A 21,391-nucleotide genomic window follows, 5' to 3' on the forward strand; every position below is an offset into this window, starting at 1 on the left:
CTCTGTTTTCCCACTGTATCATTTTCGTTGAAAGTAATTGCATGACTTTTTTCAATATCTCTGGATGTTGTTTATTTTCTGATTATTCAATAAAAAAATATTTGAAATACAAGTAAGAATAAAATAAGATGTATCTTCATCATCAACAGCTTACGACCCATTACTCATGCAAATGTTTCTGGTCACTTGGTAAACTTTGTTATTGTCCTCATCAGGGTTGAAAAATTCCTGGGCGCCTAAAATGTCACTACTGGCGCCTATATGAATACGCAGGCCTGACTAACCTTACAGTCACTGCTGTAACCGTCAATTGCGTTCCCTATCATGCTTTGCGAGCTCAAAGCATTACTGGGAACACTGGCAGGCCGCAGCAGTGACTGACAGGTCAGTTAGTAGCACTGCGCCGCTTACTCTGACAACGGGACATGCGGGAGGAGCAAAGAACCATTGGGAGCAGGAGAAAGGAGGGAAACACTCTGGGATTAAACCCTTTCTACGTGCTCTCCTTCCTGGCAGTGCAACTGGAGCTGGCTTGTGGATGGGGTTCAAGTCTGTGTTTCTGTGTGCCTTTCTGTCACTGATGCTCTTAGGCCCCGCTCACACAGCCCGCTACACGTCGTGCGTGCGCTTATGTGAAATTAACCAGAGACTCAGCAGTGGGACGGGGGGAGGGGATTGCGAAACCCGCTGTGTGAGCGCGGCCTTACACAGACACAACCGCCGCCTGGGCAAGGAGCCGGAACAGCCGCTGCTCCTCCCTTTCCATCTGCCCCCTTGCTCAACACAACATCTGACTTCTAAAAATGCCTTCTGACGCCTAACTTTTTTATATTTTTTGTCCCCCCCTGCCTGTGTATCATTTTTACAATTTTGTCCACCAGAACAAGATGTTGACATCCACTCTCTTTCCATGAACCTATTTCCCATTACACTATCTGGGGGATGGATTTAAATTTTTTGCTCCCGCCCCCCCAGGAAAAATTCCCAATGTAAGAAACCAGAGTTAATATTGCATCGTGTGAGTAAAATAAATGTACATTGATTTGCATGTATTTGCATGATTTGCATGTAAAATATTAGTGCTACCACGCATGTATACATACAACATGTATATGTTAAAGTTACAAATAGTAAAACATAATCGTGCTCTGGCTCCATTGTTTTGATTTCAGCACAGCTGTACCCATTATGGTATTTAATTACAGACCACCAGCACAATGATTCTGATAAAAAACAATAATATATCATTACTTACTGTACCTAAAGTATTTTAATCTGTGTCTCAAAAAGTAATTCCATTACAAAATAAAAGTGCTTACCCTGAATGTTGCATTTGAGCAGTGTTTGTAGATCCTTATTTTTCAGCACTTATTATTGAAAATGCCACTTGCTTTTAATATTAAATACAATCAATGACTGACAAATTAGCCATTCTAAATACACCAATTCACTTTAATGTTTGAGAATGGTTTCGCAAACATCCGAGGAAAACGATGTTTTGTCTAATGAAAAAAAAACAAAGAAAATAATAAAGAATCAAAGGTTGCAGCTTTGCAAACCTTTCCTAATTGCCCAGAAAATTGTGTACATGTAAATGTAATGTGAAAGAATACTGTACATACTGTATATAAAGGTCCCATTTGCAAATTATATGGTATATTAATGGGCAGAACACTGCTGGTTTCTGTTGCAGCAATGCGTTTCCCATAGTGAACTGGGAACTGTATTCCACAGGACCTGAAACATGCTGTTAATGGAGAAACAAGCTGTGTATTATTAAACAAATTGCTTACATGCTAGCTTTAGGAAAATATTCTGTTTACCAGTAAATGCTTATTAAACCCTTTTGTTGTTAAACCGGTTTTGATTGAAGTCAGACTAATTGAACAAACATTGGAGTGAAATCCTTGGCATGTTACAACAAAGGAAATCAAACAATTGTATTAATGTGTTTAATATGTTACTAATTGAATTTGAAAACAATTCAGTCAATTACAGGATTGAAATAACAATGTCTGTATTTGCCACACTTAAGAATGTCACAATGTAAATTATTCTAATAAATGAAGCATACTCTGGAAAATAAGTTGGCATTCATGATCTCCTATAGTCTATACAACATTTGGGAATAATGAGCACAATTATACCATCAAGGAACGAATTTTGATATTGCAGACAATATTTGGTTTGTTTTAGCTTCATATTAAGGGCTATTATATTTCTTGATTGACAGAATGTCATTCAAAATGTTTACTGGAGAGGAAGGATCACTTTAAACTAAAAACCTGTTGCCCGTTGTATATATTTCCTTGATAAAATTCTGAGTGAGACGTTGCCTTTTTAAAATGTTCATTAGAAAATTAAACCATTAATGTTATAATTAACTATATGATCATTTCCTGGGAGTAGCCTACATGACAGGCTTAATACAGCTGCGGCCCCCTTTATCCTAATGCGGCCGTAGCGGCGTAACTCTGATAAGCAGTATATTTTCTTTTTTTCCGTAATATGTTCCGGTAATTTAGCGCTCGTATTATTAGCATATTATTAGCGCTGTCTGCAATACTGCAATACCGTCTAAAAACTCAGGTGGGCGTTCGCGAGCTGTTGTCTTCAAAGTCTAATACTGTAGCAGTTCAACCTACGTCAGTACGCAGTCTGTGTGTGCTCGCGCAGTAATTGTAAATTTGCATATTTATACATGCATGTACAGTACTGTATGTCTCATTTGAACATTGTTGAAACGCATAGGCGTGTACTGTAACGGTATCACATTTCGGCATACACAGCGCTCTCCCCTCGCTCGCCCCCGCACAGACACAGGCTAATGTACTGCACTGCTGTATTTCAACTTCTTAACTTATATACAGTACACCTCTCCCACACCATTCCTTTGAATGGATGGCTTTCTGTCTTCAATCACATTCCTGTCATCACACCTGCGTGTATAACGTACAGTGCAGTGCACAGCCTGGTTTGATGTATTCTTCTGTGTTGATTATTAATGCTCATTGGGGGGAAAAAAGTTCAAGACTGACCAAAAAAAAAAAAATTATCTCGTCATTTTTTATTTTTATTTTTTCAACATGTGCCTGCCTAAACCCTCTTGATATTACGATATTCAATCGGTGCTGTAGCTTTTGACTGCGACACTGTGCGTTTGACTGCACATGATTTGTGTGATTTTTATGTATTTGGGGGTGTGGGGGTCAAATCATTATGATGACCTGTTGAAAATATGTCATGTCTTTGAACTACAGTACAGCTAATCCTTCATGCAGCTTTACCCCCCTCCCCCCCGCAGACACACACAAGGCTCGCTCAAGGATTTCAACCTCTTATCGACACCTCTCTCAGACCATTCGTTAATTTTCCTATTGTTGGCTTTGTGTAATCCTCTTTGGGAAGGGAGCCAGTTGATAATTAAAGTGCATGTGTGTATAACTTCACATTCGTTTTCAAATGCTTGGCTAATCCCTTATGTTAATCTGATTATGTAACCAATTAATAAAAATGTAACCACTTAATAAAACTGTATGTCTTCTTGAAGAATCCCCCCCACACACACATTCACAGTGAATTTAAAGTTCAAAAAAATAATAATCTGAATGTAATTAAATATGTATTGTATTTTATCAGGAAAGAAAAATACAAATAATCATTGAGAGAGGGGTGGGGGGTAAATCATGACTGGAGATACACTATTGAAGTATGCAGAAGAGAAATAAAAAAATAGTACAGCACAGTTGAAAATTGAGGGCCGGTGGATAATCATGAATAATGCACATTGATAATAATAAAAACAGTAATACAAATTTTCCATCTTTATCTTCCTCATTCTGTGTAGTTCATTGAGAGAGGGGAGGTTTTGTGTAAATCATGACTGCACTTTAGATACACTTTACTGTACACACAGTTCACACAATTTACACATGATACCCCCCTCCCCCTTTCCATCCTTTTTTCTCTGAAAAGACAAGAAAAGAAAAAATTTGTGCAGTTATGTGCATACAGTATTATGGCATTGTGTACTGTATAGCTACTCCATATTGGACTACAGTATGCAGTTAGTACTGTCAAACTAGTCTATACTGGAACTACTGTATACTGTAACTACTGTTAAATACTTTGTAACCAGATGGCTAGTGCTGCTGTCTCAGGAAAGAAAAAAATTGTGCAGTTAGGTGCATGCTGTAAAACAATCTGTGCCATACTTACCTGTATCATACTGTACTTACCATACTACAGTACAGTACTGTACCATACTACCTTCCTGATGCTTGCCCATTACGCTCTATCACAATGGGCAACACAGTCGCAATATGGTCAATATATTTATTACATCGTTCCACGGTAAGTACATTGTTCCAAAAACTCATTATGCCTTGCGCCAACTCATCCTTTTTGGAGGTTTCACGACTTTTCGGATATGATCCTTCAGCTGATGCCAGACCATTTCGATTGGATTGAAGTCTGGCGATCTGTCATTGGAGGGGGGAAAAAAGGAGAATTTTTTAAAGAGATATACAGTAAACAGTGGGAAAAAATGAGACACATACGCTTGCATTGAGACGGTGCCCGACATCATCCTGCGCAAGCTGCCCCAGCCACTCAGGGAGAAGTATAGGGTAATAAGTGCTGGTTTACCCCAGAAGTATGGCATGTTAATTTTCAAGCACCACGTGTACTGCGGGTGGGCCAACAATGTAAACTACGAAGGAAATCGTGAAAAAAGGGCGCTTCCTGAAAATTTAAGAAGGACTATTGTGGAGGAATTGCGGCGCTATTTTTCAATTACAGATCCTGTAATGAAAATCGTGAGAGACTCCATTAATGGCATTTTGCGTCATACAAGGCATCGGCCCTGGAAGGACAATCTGGTGGGGATCGAATTCGCGTGACTGTTCAAATGTTGTTTAATTTTTGACTTGTGGCTTGTTTTAAATTGTATTAATAAAGAAATGTTTTTAATTACACAATACCTGCACAACTCCAGTCCTCGAGGGCCGCAAACAGGACCGGTTTTCAAGGTTATCATGAAAACCGGGCCTGTTTGCGGCCCTCGAGGACTGGAGTTGTGCAGGCCTGACTTGCTGTTCAGCACACCATCCTTGTTTTAAATTGTATTAATAAAGAAATGTTTTTACTAACCTGTGCACCTGTGCTGTAAATGTTTTGACTTACTGTACTTCAATAAAGGAGATGTTGCTTGTTTTAAATTGTATTAATAAAGAAATGTTTTACTTACACAAGACCTGCACAACTCCAGTCCTCGAGGGCCGCAAACAGGCCCGGTTTTCAGGATATCCTGAAAACCGGGCCTGTTTGCGGCCCTCGAGGACTGGAGTTGTGCAGGCCTGACTTACTGTTCAGTACACCATCCTACTGGAAATGTTTTGACTTTCTGCACTTCAATAAAGGAAATGTTGCTAGTTTGAAATTGTATTCATACTGTACATAAATGTTTTTACTAGCAGTACACCATACACCTGTAAATGTTTTGAATTGCTGTACACTTTAAATGTTTTTAAATTGTATTTTTAAATAAATGTTTTTACTTACTCCATAAATGTTTTTGTACTTACTCCACCAATAAAAGAAACCATTGATTTGTTTTAAATTGTTCCATTGTCTCCTTTTGTACTGTAACAACATACAGTGTTTCTAGAACATACAGTACAGTACTGTCCAGGCATGCTCAGTACATCACAAGAGTATTAAAACAATACATGCTGTACGGGTATAGAATACACATACAGTATGTACTGGAATACATGTAGAATAAATGCATACTTTTTATTTTTCGGGTTTATTATACAGTATGTATATAAAAAAGTATTGTATACTGTCTGAAAACAACAGCATACTGTTTCAGGTTTTCTATGAAGCTCTCAGTTGTTCTATCCTAATCAATAACAACGGCCACTAAACTGTTGACTCTGGTATGTGGTTTTTTAAATCCGATTCAGCAATGTGCAGGCATTGTTACACAAAGCGATATTATCCATCGAAATCCCTCCATTTGCCGTTTTCCGCATGAGATGACAAAGTTTTCTTTTCTGAGGAAAAATAAAAGTACAAGTTTTACTGTAATGGTCAGTCAGCCCCCTAAAGAAGTTCCCACAGTCAGTCCCACCAATAATTTTCTCGGGGGGCGTCTCCTGTTCGCATGCGCCTACTGTAGATGTGATGACATGCATATGCGTTTCAAGACGGTTCCAATGCACATGCGCCTAGCTTTCCACCAATTGTTCAGTATCTACTGTAGAAGCTGCTCAGCCAATGATATTGCTTACAGGAGAATCGCTTGACTGTGCATTGATATTGATATTTCAAAAAAAGAATAAAATACAGCAACATTACTCACCATAGACTTTGCCAATCAGCTGGCGCCGTGCCACTGCCAGTCACGTATTCAAGATTATACACGTAGGTGACAGCGGGACTACTACACCTGTAGTTGACAGCTGATGAGGCTGGAAATCGCTTTGGTACATGCAAGCTTGCTGGAATCTGTACGCGAAATCCGGCTCAGGTTGCAGGTATCCGGGCGGGGACAGACAGCAAGGGTTGCCGGTCACCAGGTTTTCACTGACGGTCGGACCGTTATTGGAAGCTGGCGCTGGCGCATTGCTTGCCAGCGACTGACGTTTCTTAGTTCGTTTTAAAATAACCTTTCGCCTTTTGAAGTCTCTATGATCAAAGATACGGGAAAAATCTGGTGCTACACACCAATACCCTCCTTTAACACCGGGATCAATACGAAAAAAACACGAATCGATACATAACTTTTTCCTTATTACACGCTTCCACACATGAGCATCTGGTGAAAATTTTTAAAAGTCATAGTTTTTGATAAAATACTGATACATTTGACCAACTGTTGCCATCTTATCTGTTGCATTAATCGCGGCCCATATTAAATAAGCGTACATTATGTCGGGTTTTTGGAACACAGACTGCAGTGGTGCACTCATGTCGGGACTCTCAGGACAAGAAAACAAAACCAGACACTGTGCATTTATTTTTTAATATGAAAAGCCTAAATTGATAAATGATTGTAACTTCTTCAGAATCAAGGTCAATTTACAATGGATACTTGTTGCTTATTACGTCCTCAGAGTATTTCTACTGGAGTTTCTAGACTCGTTCTTTTTACTTTTCATCTTTGGGTTAGGGACGTGGGGGTGCCATATGGGTTAGCCACGGGTCCCATGTTTTATTAAAGGAGTCCGTGGATCTTTTCAAAAAAGCCGATAGTTTCTCCATGTTCATTACCTCTTGTATCCTATTTTTTATCGTTTGTTTTGAGGGGGGAGACACTTTCTTCCAGGCGGCTGCCACTGCACATCTAGCCGCTGTTAGGATGAAGGAGATTAATTTACCTGTTGGTCGGTCCACATTTTCTAGGGGCCTGGCCAACAGGTAGGTCAGCGGGTCGACAGGGATTTTGAGGCCGGTGACCTCTTCTATTAATTTTTGAGTGGTTCCCCAGTATTTTTGAATTTCCGGACATGTCCACCAAATGTGTGCCATGTCCCCCTTTTGACCGCAACCTCTCCAGCATAGATCGGACGCCTGGGGGTAGATTTGGTTTATTCTAACTGGGGTAAGATACCAGCGGAACAGTATTTTATATATATTTTCTTTGATTGTGGTACATATGGAAGTTCCTGAGGCATTCTCCCAAATTCTTTCCCAGTCCTCTCGGTCTATAACTATGCCCAATTCTGCTGCCCAATGCAGCATATAGTCATGGGTGGGGGCTTCTATAGCCCTTTCTAATACTGCGTAAATTTGTGTTATAAGACCTTTCTGGTGGCCTGTTTCTCGACAGAGCCGCTCAAAAACTGTGAGAGGGGGAAATTTCAACGTTGGGGATAAGGTTCGAACAAAGTGCCGAATTTGTAGATACTTAAATACGTCCAACCTTGCTATTTCATATTTGGTTTGTAGATTTTGATAGCTCAGGAATTCTCCAATGCTCAAGAGGTCAGCGATCGTTCTAATATTTTTTACTTTGAATTGATCCAATTGTCTGGGCTCACAACCAGGAGGGAATTTCGGATTTTTGTGAATTGGTATGAGTTGGGATTGGGGCGAAGTGAGCTTAAATTTATATTTGCATCTCGTCCAGATCTCCCATGTGTGTCTCATTGGGCCTAATTTAAGTTTACTATTCTGCATGTCTTCCCTGCTCAGGGACCAAAGGCAAGCTGGTAGTGAAGGCGTTCCGGCGTAGTATGATTCTATATCTAGCCAACAGTATTGGTTTGGGTTGGCATTCCAGACTACTACCTGTCGCAATTGTGCGGCTAGGTAGTATTTGGTGATGTCTGGGACACCAAGTCCTCCTCTACCCCTTGATGCCAGGAGAACTGTCCTAGCGGTTCTGGGTTTCTTACCCTGCCAAATGAAGTGGAAGATTAGTTTTTGTATGTTTTTTAATTCTGAGCCAGGGATGTGGACCGGGAGCGTCTGGAAATAGTATAATAATCTGGGGAGTATGTTCATTTTAACCGAGATCATTCTCCCGATCCATGATATTTGATATCCTCCCCATTTCGCTAGGTCTTGTTTAATTTTCCGGAATAAGGTCGGGTAATTTTGTTGATATAGGGATTGGTAGTTCCTCGCTATCTTTACTCCCAGATACTTGATACTCGAGGAGCTCCAATGGTAATTAAAGTTTAATTTGAGGAGTTTCACCTCTGGCTCTGGCAGGCTTAAATTTAATGCTTCCGATTTATCGTTATTGATTTTATAGCCTGATATATCTCCAAAATCTCGGAGTTCTTTTTGGAGGTTAGGTAGGGATGTTTGGGGTTGCGTCAGGGTTAAAATGACATCATCTGCGAATAGTGATATTTTGTGCTGCCTGTGTCCAATTTCTATTCCTTTGATGTCTCTATTTGTTCTTATTGCCGCTGCTAGGGGTTCTATGGTTAATGCAAAGAGGAGAGGAGATAGGGGGCATCCCTGTCGAGTTCCATTAGTAATCTCAAATCTCTGGTTACTGCCCCCTGGTAGTTTTACTGTTGCAGATGGATTTTGATATAATCTACGGACTCCTTCTAGATATGCGTCTTTGAAGCCGAATTTGCGCATAACATGGTCCATGAATAGCCAGTCTATTCTATCAAACGCCTTCTCTGCGTCCAAGCTAAGGAGTAATGCTTTGGTCCCTGTGAGATGGACATGTTCAATAATGTCAATTATCTTTCGGGTATTGTCCGAGGCCTGTCTGCCTGCTACGAATCCCACTTGGTCTTTATCTATTAATCTTGGTAAAATGGGATTCAATCTATTTGCGAGTATTTTGCTATATAGTTTGAGATCACAGTTAAGCAGGGAGATTGGACGGTAGCTTCCACATTGCATCGGGTCCCTGCCTTCTTTGTGTATTATGGCCAGGGACATTGACGTAGGGATTTGATTTCCTTCCATAAAATCGTTAAATATTCTTAGGAGATGCGTGGATAATACTGGCAAGAATCTCTTATAGTAAACATTAGTGAAGCCATCTGGGCCAGGAGACTTAGTGATTTTTAATGATTTGACCGCCTCTTCCAGTTCCTCTTTTGAAATCTCAGCATTGAGGACTGTGTTTTCCTCCTCCGTTAGTGTGGGGAGCTGACACTTATCTAAGTATTGTGCTATTAATTCAGATGCTGCTGATTCGGGGCGGCCCTTTTTGGATCTTAAGTTATAAAGTTCGGTGTAAAATTTTGTGAATTCGGCTGCTATTTTATTGTCACTATGTTGTATCTCACCAGACCTACTCTTGATCGCCGTGATTTGGGACCGTTTATGCACCCCTCTTAATTTAGTCGCTAGAAGTCTGTCTGCCTTGTTCCCTTTATCATAATATTGTTGGTTGGTCCATTTAAGGGCTTTCTCAACATCCTCCAGCTGGATTTGTCTAAGTTTTGCTCTAGCTGTTGTCAATGTTTTATATATTTTTTTTGAGGGGTTAGCTTTATGAGTTTGTTCTATTATTTTGATATCATCCGTGAGCTCCTTTATTAGTTTTTGGCGGGCTTTTTTCCTGTGGGATGCGATGGAGATGAATTTCCCTCTAATGGTTGCCTTATGGGCTTCCCACAGGATTGCTGGAGAGGAGACGGATCCTGAGTTAAAAAAAAAGTAGTCTCGAATGGCAGTTCTGATCTCTCTTTCTATCTCAGGATGGTTGAGTAGTGAGTCATTTAGCCTCCATGAGTAATTTATTGTCTTTTCGAAGGGTGTTGTCAAGGTTATGGTAATCGGGGCATGATCAGACCATGTGATCGGTCCTATGTCGGAGTCAGTTGTTGCCGCCACCACATTTTTTGTGGCCAGAAAGTGGTCTATTCGAGAGTAGGTCTGGTGAGGTGCTGAGTAGAAAGTATAGTCTCTCTGGCCCTGGTGTTGGGTTCTCCAGATGTCCACCAGTGAAAACTCGCTCAAGATTCCCCTAAACCTTTTCCCTGTGATCTGGGAGGGGGTTGTACGGGGGGGACCCATTGTGGTCGATCTGTCCTCGGTAGGGTTGAGGACCATGTTTAGGTCCCCTCCCACTATCATCGATGACAGATATCCCGGGTCTATGCCCTCGAGTACTTTCTTTAGGAATTCGGTCTGGTTCTCGTTTGGGGCATATACATTGATAAGAGCGATCGCTGAGCCCGCTAAGGAGCCATATACCACTAGGAATCTACCCTCTGGGTCCGCAGTTGTTTTGATATGATTGAATGGGGTGCCTTGTCTGATCAGGACAGCTACACCCCTTTTTTTGCTAGTAAATGATGCGAAAAAACACATTGGGAACACTTTTTTGAATAAATTTGGGGGGTCTTGTGATGTGAAGTGGGTCTCCTGTAGAAATATGATGTCCCTCCCTGATCTTTTCATATCTTGGAGTGCTAGCCTCCTTTTACGGTTATTCTGGAGGCCCTTCACATTGAGTGAGGTGAATTTAATTGTGGTTTGGCTAGCCATTTGGGTTCTTTTTTAGAGGGTATCGTAAGGCCTCATCTTTCCCATTTGAGAGGCCCTGATTCAGTAAGTCTGAGTCTAGCTTATATCTCTGTAGGTGTGGGAGTTGTGAGGTTTTTTTGGCTAAAATAGCTATTTTAAGCTGAGGGGGGACGGCGTGGGGGAGGGTCAACGGGGGTAGGGCGAAGATCAGCTGGGACAGGGTCAGCTGATAGAAATAGGTTGTAACGAGGCCTTGAAAAGGTCTCAACAAACTTTTGCCAGCTTTAAAAACAGCCGGCATTTGGGCTATAAGAGCCCTTCTGGGGTGGTTCCGGGTCAGTCCGACGTTGGAGAGGAGGGGGGAGGGTGGGGAGGAGGGGGGGGGAAGGGCGGGGGGCTATGTGCTTGGGTTGAGGTTGAGACGGGGGAGGGGGGGGCCGCGGGGTACTTTCTATGATATAACCTTTTATTATACTACTCACGGCCTCCAGGGCGCAAAACCTCAACTTGTGTTTGTGCGTCCTTTAAAACAAATCGGCTAAACTGGGTCCTCGGGGTCGCAGTTGTCCTCCGTCTCTTGAGCCAATGCGTTTTTGTTGGTTCAGGCTCTGCTGATTGCTTGTTGATGGGCCGTACCCCCCTCCCCCCCCATGGGCCAAAAAAATCATCCCGTGGGATCGGGGCTACCGGCTGAAGAGGGGGGTGGAGCGAACACCCCTGCGGCCTCGTCCGAAAGACTGGGGATCGGGGCATGGCAGAACAAGGCCTGGAGCCAGACCCTCATTGTAAACCGGCATTAGGGAAACCACGATCCCGCTCCATCCGGTCGAGTTAAGTGTGGACCAGGATTTCGACTCGGCTGGCGGGATCTGCCTCGGTGCCATCGCGGGAATAGATGACACGTGTTCCAATGTGGGTAGCGGTTTCCAGTGTCGTCTTGATCGGGAGGTCAGCAGCTTCTCTCCAGGTACAGCTCCGGCCCGATGGGATACCCTTCGGTGTAGTTGTGGGTCTCCTCTCTCTCTCGGGATCGTGAAGGGGGGTGTTGTTTGGGTGCGGTGGCGGCTGTTACTTACTTGTCTTTGGAGTGCTGGGCCGCGATCCTCTCCGATGTCCGGGGTGGGTCTCCTGCGGTGTCTCCAGATGGCAGGTTGCCCGATAGCCATGCCTGAGGAGGGGTTAGGCCCAAGGCCTTTGCAAATGGGGCCATGTCCGCGGGGTATTTCAGGGACAGGAACTTTCCGTTTCTGTTCACCGAGATTTTGAACGGAAAGCCCCATCTGTACTGTATTCCCTTCTCCCGGAGCAGGTTAGTCAGTGGCTTTAGCTCCCGTCTGCGGTCTCTTGTTGCTTTTGACAAGTCGTTGAACACTTGTAGTGTCTCATTTTGAAAAGTTATTTCTCCCATGTCCCGGCATGCTGAAATAATTCTTTCTTTTGAGGTATATTTATGCATTTTTATTATGATGTCCCTTCTGCATTTTGGATCGTCAGACTTGGGTCCTAGCGCACGATGGGCTCTGTCCATTTCCATCTCCTTTTCCTCCATCTCCCCGCAGACCAGATTGAAGAACTCCAGAAGGTAAGGCCGAATCTGTTCTTGTGTGACTGACTCTGGAACATTCCTCACACGGATGTTTTGTCTTCGGTCACGATTTTCTTGTTCTTCCATGCCTTCTTTGAGGAGGGAGATCTCTTCACCCAGGCGGCTGATCTCTTCTTCCGCTTCTCCCTGTCTTTGTAGGGATTCGGAGAGCTTGTTCTCTAGGGTAGTGGTCTTTTCTGTTAGCCCTGAGATTTCCTTCCTTATGTCGCTCACCGCAGACCGCAATTCCGTTTGGAAGGAGGTTTTTGTGGGTGGCAGCCATTCCCGCCATCAGTTCTTCCAAATATGCCCTGGTTATTGCCTGTTCTGGGCTTGTAGGGGGGCTTTCTCTCGGCTGGGTCTTTTTCCCCGATTGGGAGGTAGCGCCATGCGGTCCGCCGCCATCTTGGGGATTCATAGTGCTTGCTTTCCCTCGCTGAGACGGTGAGAAAAATTTGGTAACAGCCTGGTTATTCGTTTTTTTTGTTTTTGACATTCCCCTTCTGTTTGTCTATCTGATAGGACTATTTTCGTCCATAAATTTGAAGTTTAAGTGGGGGTTTTGTCGCTGTACAACCCGCGGGTTTCAGGAGCTCCTCTAGCAGCCGTCCATACCGGGTGACGTCACCGGAAGTTCCCCGATAATGTATGTTTTTTAACAGGTTGGGTGTCATTCATTTTTATTCTTATACATTTGAACACTTTGGGCTTTTTTTTTCTGTCTTCCTCCAACAAAAGTAATAGGAATAAAACTGGTGTTATCAAATACTATTTTTATTATTTCTCAAAATTGGAAAGGGAAAAAACAGATTCTGTATGTCCAGTGGCGTTTCATTATTTTATTTTTTGACAAAAGCATGTTCATGTGATTTTTAAATAATCCTACCATATGTACATATCGTTTCTTGGTTTGGTATCAAAATCTCAAATCTTCCCTAATGCTTTAATATGTGAGCGTTCTATCTTTATAATGAATGGGGTTAACATTGGGTTACTCACACTACTGTGTTTTGACACATGATTGTTATTATTGTAAAATATACATTAGAAAGAAGAATTGTTATTATGATGATATATTAAGTGCTTGTCTAAAGACTTGCTACTTTCAATGACTTACCAATGAGCACACTGTATAGAACGTAGAGAGGCTCTGCATACATAATCGAGACGCTATAGTAATTAAAATAATGCGAATAATGGAAATGTTTCAACCATGCTTAGCTTGTATATTATATCCCGTATGAAAATATAAATGTATCTTGCTATGACCGTGGAAAACCATTGGAACAAAATAGAAAATGATTTTTTTTTTACTATATAAAAGAAAGATCATATTACGCTGCTCTAGTATGTTCATTATTTGAAGCATTTTCTTTGTCATAATTCTTTTTTTTTTAATAGGATGCGGTTTTATTCACTGGGACAATGAGAAAAAACCTTGATCCTTTTGATGAGCATACTGATGAGGAGCTGTGGGATGTTTTAGGAGAGGTACTGATACAATGAAATATATTTGCTCTTCATATGTGTTTTAAAAGAACACTAGAACGTTTCTCCTTTTGACATTTATTATTGCTGTGATTATATGTGTGTAGCTGCGGCTATTTCATGGTCCAAAGTGTAAAACTCACCCTCAAGAACTGGTGCATACGTGAAAATCTTCCTAAGGCTTTGAATGCAAAGTGTGATAACAAAATATGCAACCCCAATGAATTTTCTCAATTTTTGTTTATATATACTCCAGTTAAGTAGTCATAGGAAAAAAAATGTAACTGTTTTTATTTAAGTAATAATCCCCTCAGAACAGGGCATTACTGGCCAATAATGCCCTGTTCTGAGGGGATTATTACTATTATAGGCTAAATGTAGACTTTTTTCATAAATAATAGACACTTTTGTATAGTTAAATAGATTTTTTTATTAAAATAAAAGGGTAAATACATGAAACCACCTCTATATACGCTTACACTGCAGATATCTATATCACACACTGCTGCCTCTCTGTGTACACACACACACACACCAGCTCAATACACACAAACTGCTGCTACACAGACACACACACACACACACTGGAGCTCTAGACACAACACAGCACCTCCTCTACACTCACAACACAGCACATCTACACACACAACACAGCAGCTCTACACACACACACAACACAGCAGCTCTACACACACACAACAGAGCAGCTCTACATACACAACACAGCAGCTCTACACACACACAAGCAACAAAGCAGCTCTACACACACACAAACTCTGCTGCTACACACACATGCTACACCCATAAACACTGCTGCTGACACTGACACACACACACACTCACACACACACACACACACACTGGAGCTCTATACACACACACATCAGCTCTACACACACACACAAACTGCTGCTACACATACAACAGCACAACACAACACACACACACACACTGCAGCCACAATAAAAAATGCAGCCACTTACTAAACTTTGCACCCCCCCCCACCTCTACACACAAACAGCACCTCTACACACACAACATACACACAACACTGCACCTCTATACACAGCACCTCTACACACACACTACACCCATAAACACTGCTGCTGACACTGACAAACACACACTGGAGCTCTATACACACACACACACACACACACACACACACACAGCACCTCTACACAGATATACAACAGCACAGCATCCACACACACACACTGCTTCTGACACACTCATACACAAACTGCAGCCACAAAGAAACTGCAGACAGCCACTTACGTATTTGCTTTGCAGACACCCCGCCAATTCAACTGAATCTGCTCAGAAAATCTGTCAGCTCAGGAGGGGGAGGAGTCAGCCCGTGGCTGATACGTCCTGACCAATCCCCTGCCCTGTCTCAACTGTTCTGAAAGCTGATTGGCTGGAAATAAACACATTGAAAACTACACATTCTGCTGCTTAAATTCCGGGCATTACTGATTGTGGATAATGCCTGGAATTTTAACCAATCAGAGAGCAGGGTTTTCAATAATGCCCTGAATTTTACTGCTTTAGCTTATAATATGGTGATATGTCCAAACAGATGCACCTGGTTTTAAAACCCTTAACTTTCTTGTTTGGCATTCAACCCTTCCAGGCCTGCCCATACTGTCTCAAGTTTTGCAGTCTTATTTGGTGATTTCATGGCCTTTTTAAAAATGTACTTCTTTTTGTGTCGCTCAGGTGAGCCCTCTTAGATTAACCTTGCTGATTAACTGTGCCTTGCCTCTTTTTTCTTGTGGAGTAAGGTGCCTTCTTAAATTTTCACTTTGATACTGCATGTAGCCTTATATAACAGTTGCTTCTCATATTTCTCACTTCCCCACGTGTGAAACTGTAAAATGTCATGAGAAGACCATACAGTACGTGCTGTGTGTACATGTAAGATATATTTGCTATACTAATTATAAACAAATCGTATTTGTGTACAATTGCAACATCTTTCCCCATTAACATTACAGGTGCAGCTTAAGGAGGCGATTGAAGAATTACCTGGTAAAATTGAGACACAGTTGGCCGAATCTGGCTCCAACTTCAGCGTTGGTCAAAGACAACTGGTGTGTCTTGCACGGGCAATGTTAAGAAAAAATCAAATATTGATTATTGATGAAGCGACGGCAAATGTGGACCCAAGGTACACAAAACGTTTTCTTTAGCCTTTTATTTTTTGCAGTGTAACACACATTTTTAGTTAAAACGTGAACATTTATACAATCCAGTTTTTTTTTTTTTTGTGCAAATGTAATCACATTTGTAGAAAAATACATTGGGTATGGCAAATACATTTTAAATAATGAAATTGTGTCTATTGGCAGAATGGCCATGCCCTGTCATTCGTTCCTGAGGTACTGTATATCTTATAGTTGTTATGGGTATGTAGCCTGGTACCCCAGTTTCACCCTTATCTCCGCTCTGCTAGGAGAATAAGGGAAGGTTGCAGCGTGTGTAGGGAGCGCTCCAGTGCACCGGAGGCTCTGCGGCAGGCCGAGTGTTCAGGGCGCCGCCATGTTGGATACTGGCGCATGCGCAGTGAGCCCGATGAGAACGGCAATAGAGGAAAGGTCGTGCATGCGCAGGAGGGGTTGTGTTAAGCCCGCGAAGCATGGGCCAATCAGAGGGGACGTAGCGCAGGGGACTACGAGTCCCAGGAGCCTCAGCTGGACCAGGTGACGCCAGTGAGCCTATAGGGCAACAGGATTGCCGGGAGGAAGAGTTAGGAGGTTGCGCAGGGGAGCACGTTAAGCAGAGACGACCGGGAAGGGGAAGGTGAAGGAGCTCTGCGTGTAGAGAGGCAAGTAGCCTCTACACTAGGCCCCATACCCCCAGACCCAGTTAGACCCTGAGTCACAGTCAGTTTGAGTTAATGTAGGGACAGTCCCTAGTATAGGAACCTGTCACTTTAGAGAGAGAGAAGTGTAAGAACCAGAGACTGTCGCAGCACCATTACAGAGGTTTGGGATCAGACCTCTTCAAGCACAGCAACAACCAACCGGGTGGGATCGCCCTGGAAGGTATCATCGTCGGATCCTTTGTGAAGTCTGTTTGCAGGCCCGAGCGCTTAACACCCATAAGTGCACCAACTATAAATCAGTAAATAGTGACTGCGCAGTCACACACACACACATACCTTACTTTGGGGGTGGGGTTGTGGTGTGGGGAGTTGGACACAGTGTGGGTACACGGTGAGGGGTCGCGTCCTGCGAGACGCGTGAGTTACTGTGTCTCCTATACAGAGGGACACTTACTGTATGTCATGCAAGGTTATGGTTACCATTAGTAAAGTCGCTGTTTCGGTTATATGCGGTGTGCGTAGTATTACATTGTTGTCCTGTAAGGAACCACTCCCGCTCTGCTGGGAGCCATCACAGGTGGAGGCGCTGCACTTGGTAAGAGGTTATCGGTATACATATGTGTTGCCTCAGGCTCTCCGTGGCGGAGGCTTAGGCCCTGCGAGCCAACAGGCTAGACAGCATTGGTAGCGTACTGTATTCAGTAGGAAACAGGGCTACAGGTATAAATAGTAGTCTATATTTTTCAAAACAAAACTTAGGTGAAGGCGTGATTATTAAAGGAGAGAAGAGAAAAGGGCCATATTGTATCTTTACGTGGCTCACTTAACAGATCACATTTGCCATTTAAAAATACACACCCAGCTGTTTAAGATACAGTATACACAGATTAAAAATCATGTTCACCTTGGTGTTAGTCTCTTGATTTCCTGCCTGTGTCATTATTCCAGTTTCCCTTTTTCTTACTTATTTTGTATCCTTACAAATATGTTGTTTCAAAGAAATATACAATACTAAGCAGATTTGAATTTATCAATTTGTTTTTACAAAGTGCCCTTTAAAAAAAAAAAATCTAACTGTTAACCCGTGCCTGCTTGTGTTATAATGTGTTTATCATGATTAGAAATGGAGCTTTAACACAATTTCAGCATGTCTTCTTAAGCATAAAGCAAGAAATGACAGGCACATTATGAGGGCAGCTCTGTAAAAGTTACTGCTGCTAAAAGTAGAATTTAAGCCTAGACATTTGCATTAAGAATCATGAATCACCTTCCTTCAAGCATTTCAGCTTAAAATCTCCATTAATTGAGGCGTATGACAAACTTTGTGAAGAATTTACATTTCTTTTGAAGATTAATCTGTTTGATTGACATTTAAATAGTAGTTTATTAACAGCTGTTTTGTGTTCAGATAAGATACTAGTTTTGTTTTCTGAGCGTAAACTATGTTGGGATATTGTCGGAGCGTCGTACAGCTCTCGTGGATCAGTGAGTGTGTGTGTGTGTTTATAATAATAAATATTGCTTTAGTCACCTCTTCATGTTTAACCTGTGATAGATGGAAACTGTAACACATTTTTGTGCACTGACCGCTATAGAGATTAAAACTAGAGTTGCCAGTGGCAACGGTTTTCATATTTTTCTATTTATGCAAATATACATGTTCTTCACTGTATTCCTATTGTGTACTATTAAGTTCTGGAGAGGATAATCTAATTCAACATTTCCATTACTTTCAATAGATATGAATTGAATGCAGGCATTAGAAATGTATCACGCCATAGTTTAACCTCCGAATAAAGAGCAATCCTTAAAGACAGTGGCAGATGAAAATGTGTAATGTTCCCAAACCTTGGGGAGAGTGTTTATCTTGTTCTGCATCACAGTGCAAGTCATTGTTTTGCTACCCACATTCAATTACTGCCCATTGAAAGTAGCTAAAAATGATAATAAAGTCTTAGGTTGTGTTAGGCTAACCTCTTCATTTCTGCAGAATACACACAATAGCTATCCTTCAGAAAGAATTATTTGCATTGTTGAGCTGAAAAACTTTTGCCGTACATTTTAGGCTGTCGGGCGTATTCAAGAGCAAACTCATTTCTTTCAGGCTATATCGTTAATTATAATTAATTTCTAAACTTTAACATTGACACAGTACAAGGCAAGATCACAATATTGGAAGTGGTGTTTTGCCGCAATATCGGATGTACACATTATATTGTCAAATCCACTGCTATGCTTTCCTAAATAAAAATGTTCTTTTCCATCTATGTAGAGCAATTGGCCAAGCTAAAATGAACAAGCACTTCAGGGCAAAGCTGTATAATGCAGTATGCTGAAGCTTTAGGGAGATGCCTGCCAAGAAAGAACTTTGGAATCTATACGAGATGCATATCTGGGCTGCCAACATAATTCCTGGGGCCCAGGCAAACACCCCCCCCCCCCCCCCCAGATGCAAACGCCCCCCTCCCAGCAGGGTTCTTCCGTTGTACAAACAGGAGTGTTGCTGGCAGCAATTGGCTAGAAACGCTCCAGTGGTATTATCCCAACACATTTAGTTGCTCCAGGCAACTTCCTCAGGTGTTTGCAGCATATGTGTGTGTGTGTGTGTGTGTGTGTGTGTGTGTGTGTGTGTGTGTGTGTGTGTGTATATATATATACACACACACATACACATACACATACATACACGCGCACACACACAAGTAATTTTAAATTTAAACTTTATGCATTTCCTGTAATGTATGATAATAAATGGTTCATAAGAAAATTTTTGGAACTTTAAATTTAAAAACTTTTTTCTTGTTTGATGGAAACAGCTTAATAACATTCAATTTGTGATTCAATACTGCAAGATTAATGTTTCTTGGACAGCTTGCTTCTATCCCACCCAGACATTCCTATATAAATGTTAAACACCCTCTCAACTGGCATGCATATATGATTAGTCCTATGGTCACCACAGATGACTGCATGAGCTGCCGACACTAACCACGATATATTGTTCCCTTTTTAAAAAAAACTTTATCAGCTTATCTCTGCTTGAGTTTATTAGTGCTCCTTACAGCAGTTACCTGCTTATCCTTATGGGGTCTATGAACATTTAGTGTATCTGACGCTGTTATTGGGTCATTACCTTTTTCAGTGCTCCTTGCAGCAGTTACTTATTCTTATGGGTCTATGAGCATTTAGTGTATCTGACGCTTTTATTTGTTCATTACCTTGGTCCTTAGATCTGTCACTTTCTAGGTCTGCAGATACACCGTCTTATTCTAGTGCCACATACTGTTCTATTTATGTGTAATAGACAAACTTGGTTTGTTCTTCACATCACTTACCTGTGTAATTGAGAGGTTTTGTCTTTGGATTGAGGTGTATTATTAGGGAAGTAACATAGGCTACATTAGTCTGTGGGTACGGCTAGAAGGGGCGATTTAGGTCCCGAAACATTGCCCCCCTACAATTTATTACCCTATTCATTACGTGTTTTGTACGTATTTTTCCCTCCCCCGCTCCCCATTTTTTCTTGTGTTTTTTCACGCCTTTGTTTCCCCTCCACCCTTCCTCTCCCTCCGATTTTTGTATATTAAACTGTTCCGTGGGAATTTCTGTCCTGGCCTGCATTGGGGCTACCTTTGTATTTGCATCCATAATCCATACAATTCGCATTTGTTCTAATTGACATTTTGTCCGACTCTGATTGTGTGCTGGAAACCATTGTATATATTAGTGATTTGTTTTGGGAGGTTTGAGGTTCCTCCCTGTTCCCCTGCACCGTGTTTAACATTTATCTTGTCTTCGAAATTTTCATACTTGTGTAATGCTACCTAGCACCCATACTTTCAGTCCTATGGTCTGTGATCCATGACACAGGTCACTTTTAGCATGAGTTGTTTCTGTGGTCCTTAATGGATACATCCAAACACATTGATTCAGTGATATATATATATATATATATATATATGAATATATATATATATATATATATATATTCACAGTGTTCGATAATCCTATACATCTGCACGCCCGGGGCGAGTGGATTTAACATCTGGGCGAGCTCCTATTGGCCCAAGCAGCACACGTGTTTGTTTTTTTTAATTTTCCCTGCTCGCGCAGAAAAGAAAAAAACTCCCCCTACCTGACTGCTGATTGGCGCACTCTCCCAGGCTTTGTGGGCGCGTGGCCAGGCTCTATATGAGCCCACCCCTAACGAGCAGCCATTCTTTTTCCATTGAGATCTGTTGGACACAGTAAGTACTCTCTGTGCCGTCCCCGGTTCTCCCGCTGCCCGCAGTTATGGAGGTGGTAGCGGGGGTGTTCTCCTGTCCCCGGCTGTCCCGCTGCTCGCAGTTATGGAGGTGGTAGCGGGGGTGTTCACCTGTCCCCGGCGCTCCCACTGCCCGCAGTTATGGAGGTGGTAGCGGGGGTGTTCACCTGTCCCCGGCGCTCCCACTGCCCGCAGTTATGGAGGTGGTAGCGGGGGTGTTCACCTGTCCCCGGCGCTCCCACTGCCCGCAGTTATGGAGGTGGTA

At 42.1% G+C, this 21,391-nt stretch overlaps 1 protein-coding gene across 2 annotated transcripts in view; it reads left to right on the top strand.

Moving 5' to 3' along the window:
- Window positions 1–21,391, top strand: part of ABCC4 (ATP binding cassette subfamily C member 4 (PEL blood group)) — a 356,776-nt gene that overhangs the window by 302,131 nt on the left and 33,254 nt on the right. For both annotated transcript variants that reach the window (XM_075590857.1, XM_075590858.1), the window contains exons 27-28: window positions 13,946–14,035; window positions 16,033–16,205. In XM_075590857.1, coding sequence (XP_075446972.1) covers window positions 13,946–14,035; window positions 16,033–16,205 — 263 coding nt within the window. The remainder of the gene's footprint in view (window positions 1–13,945; window positions 14,036–16,032; window positions 16,206–21,391) is intronic.

The sequence above is a fragment of the Ascaphus truei genome, chromosome 3, assembly GCF_040206685.1.
Source record: "Ascaphus truei isolate aAscTru1 chromosome 3, aAscTru1.hap1, whole genome shotgun sequence".
NCBI classification, from domain to species: domain Eukaryota; kingdom Metazoa; phylum Chordata; class Amphibia; order Anura; family Ascaphidae; genus Ascaphus; species Ascaphus truei.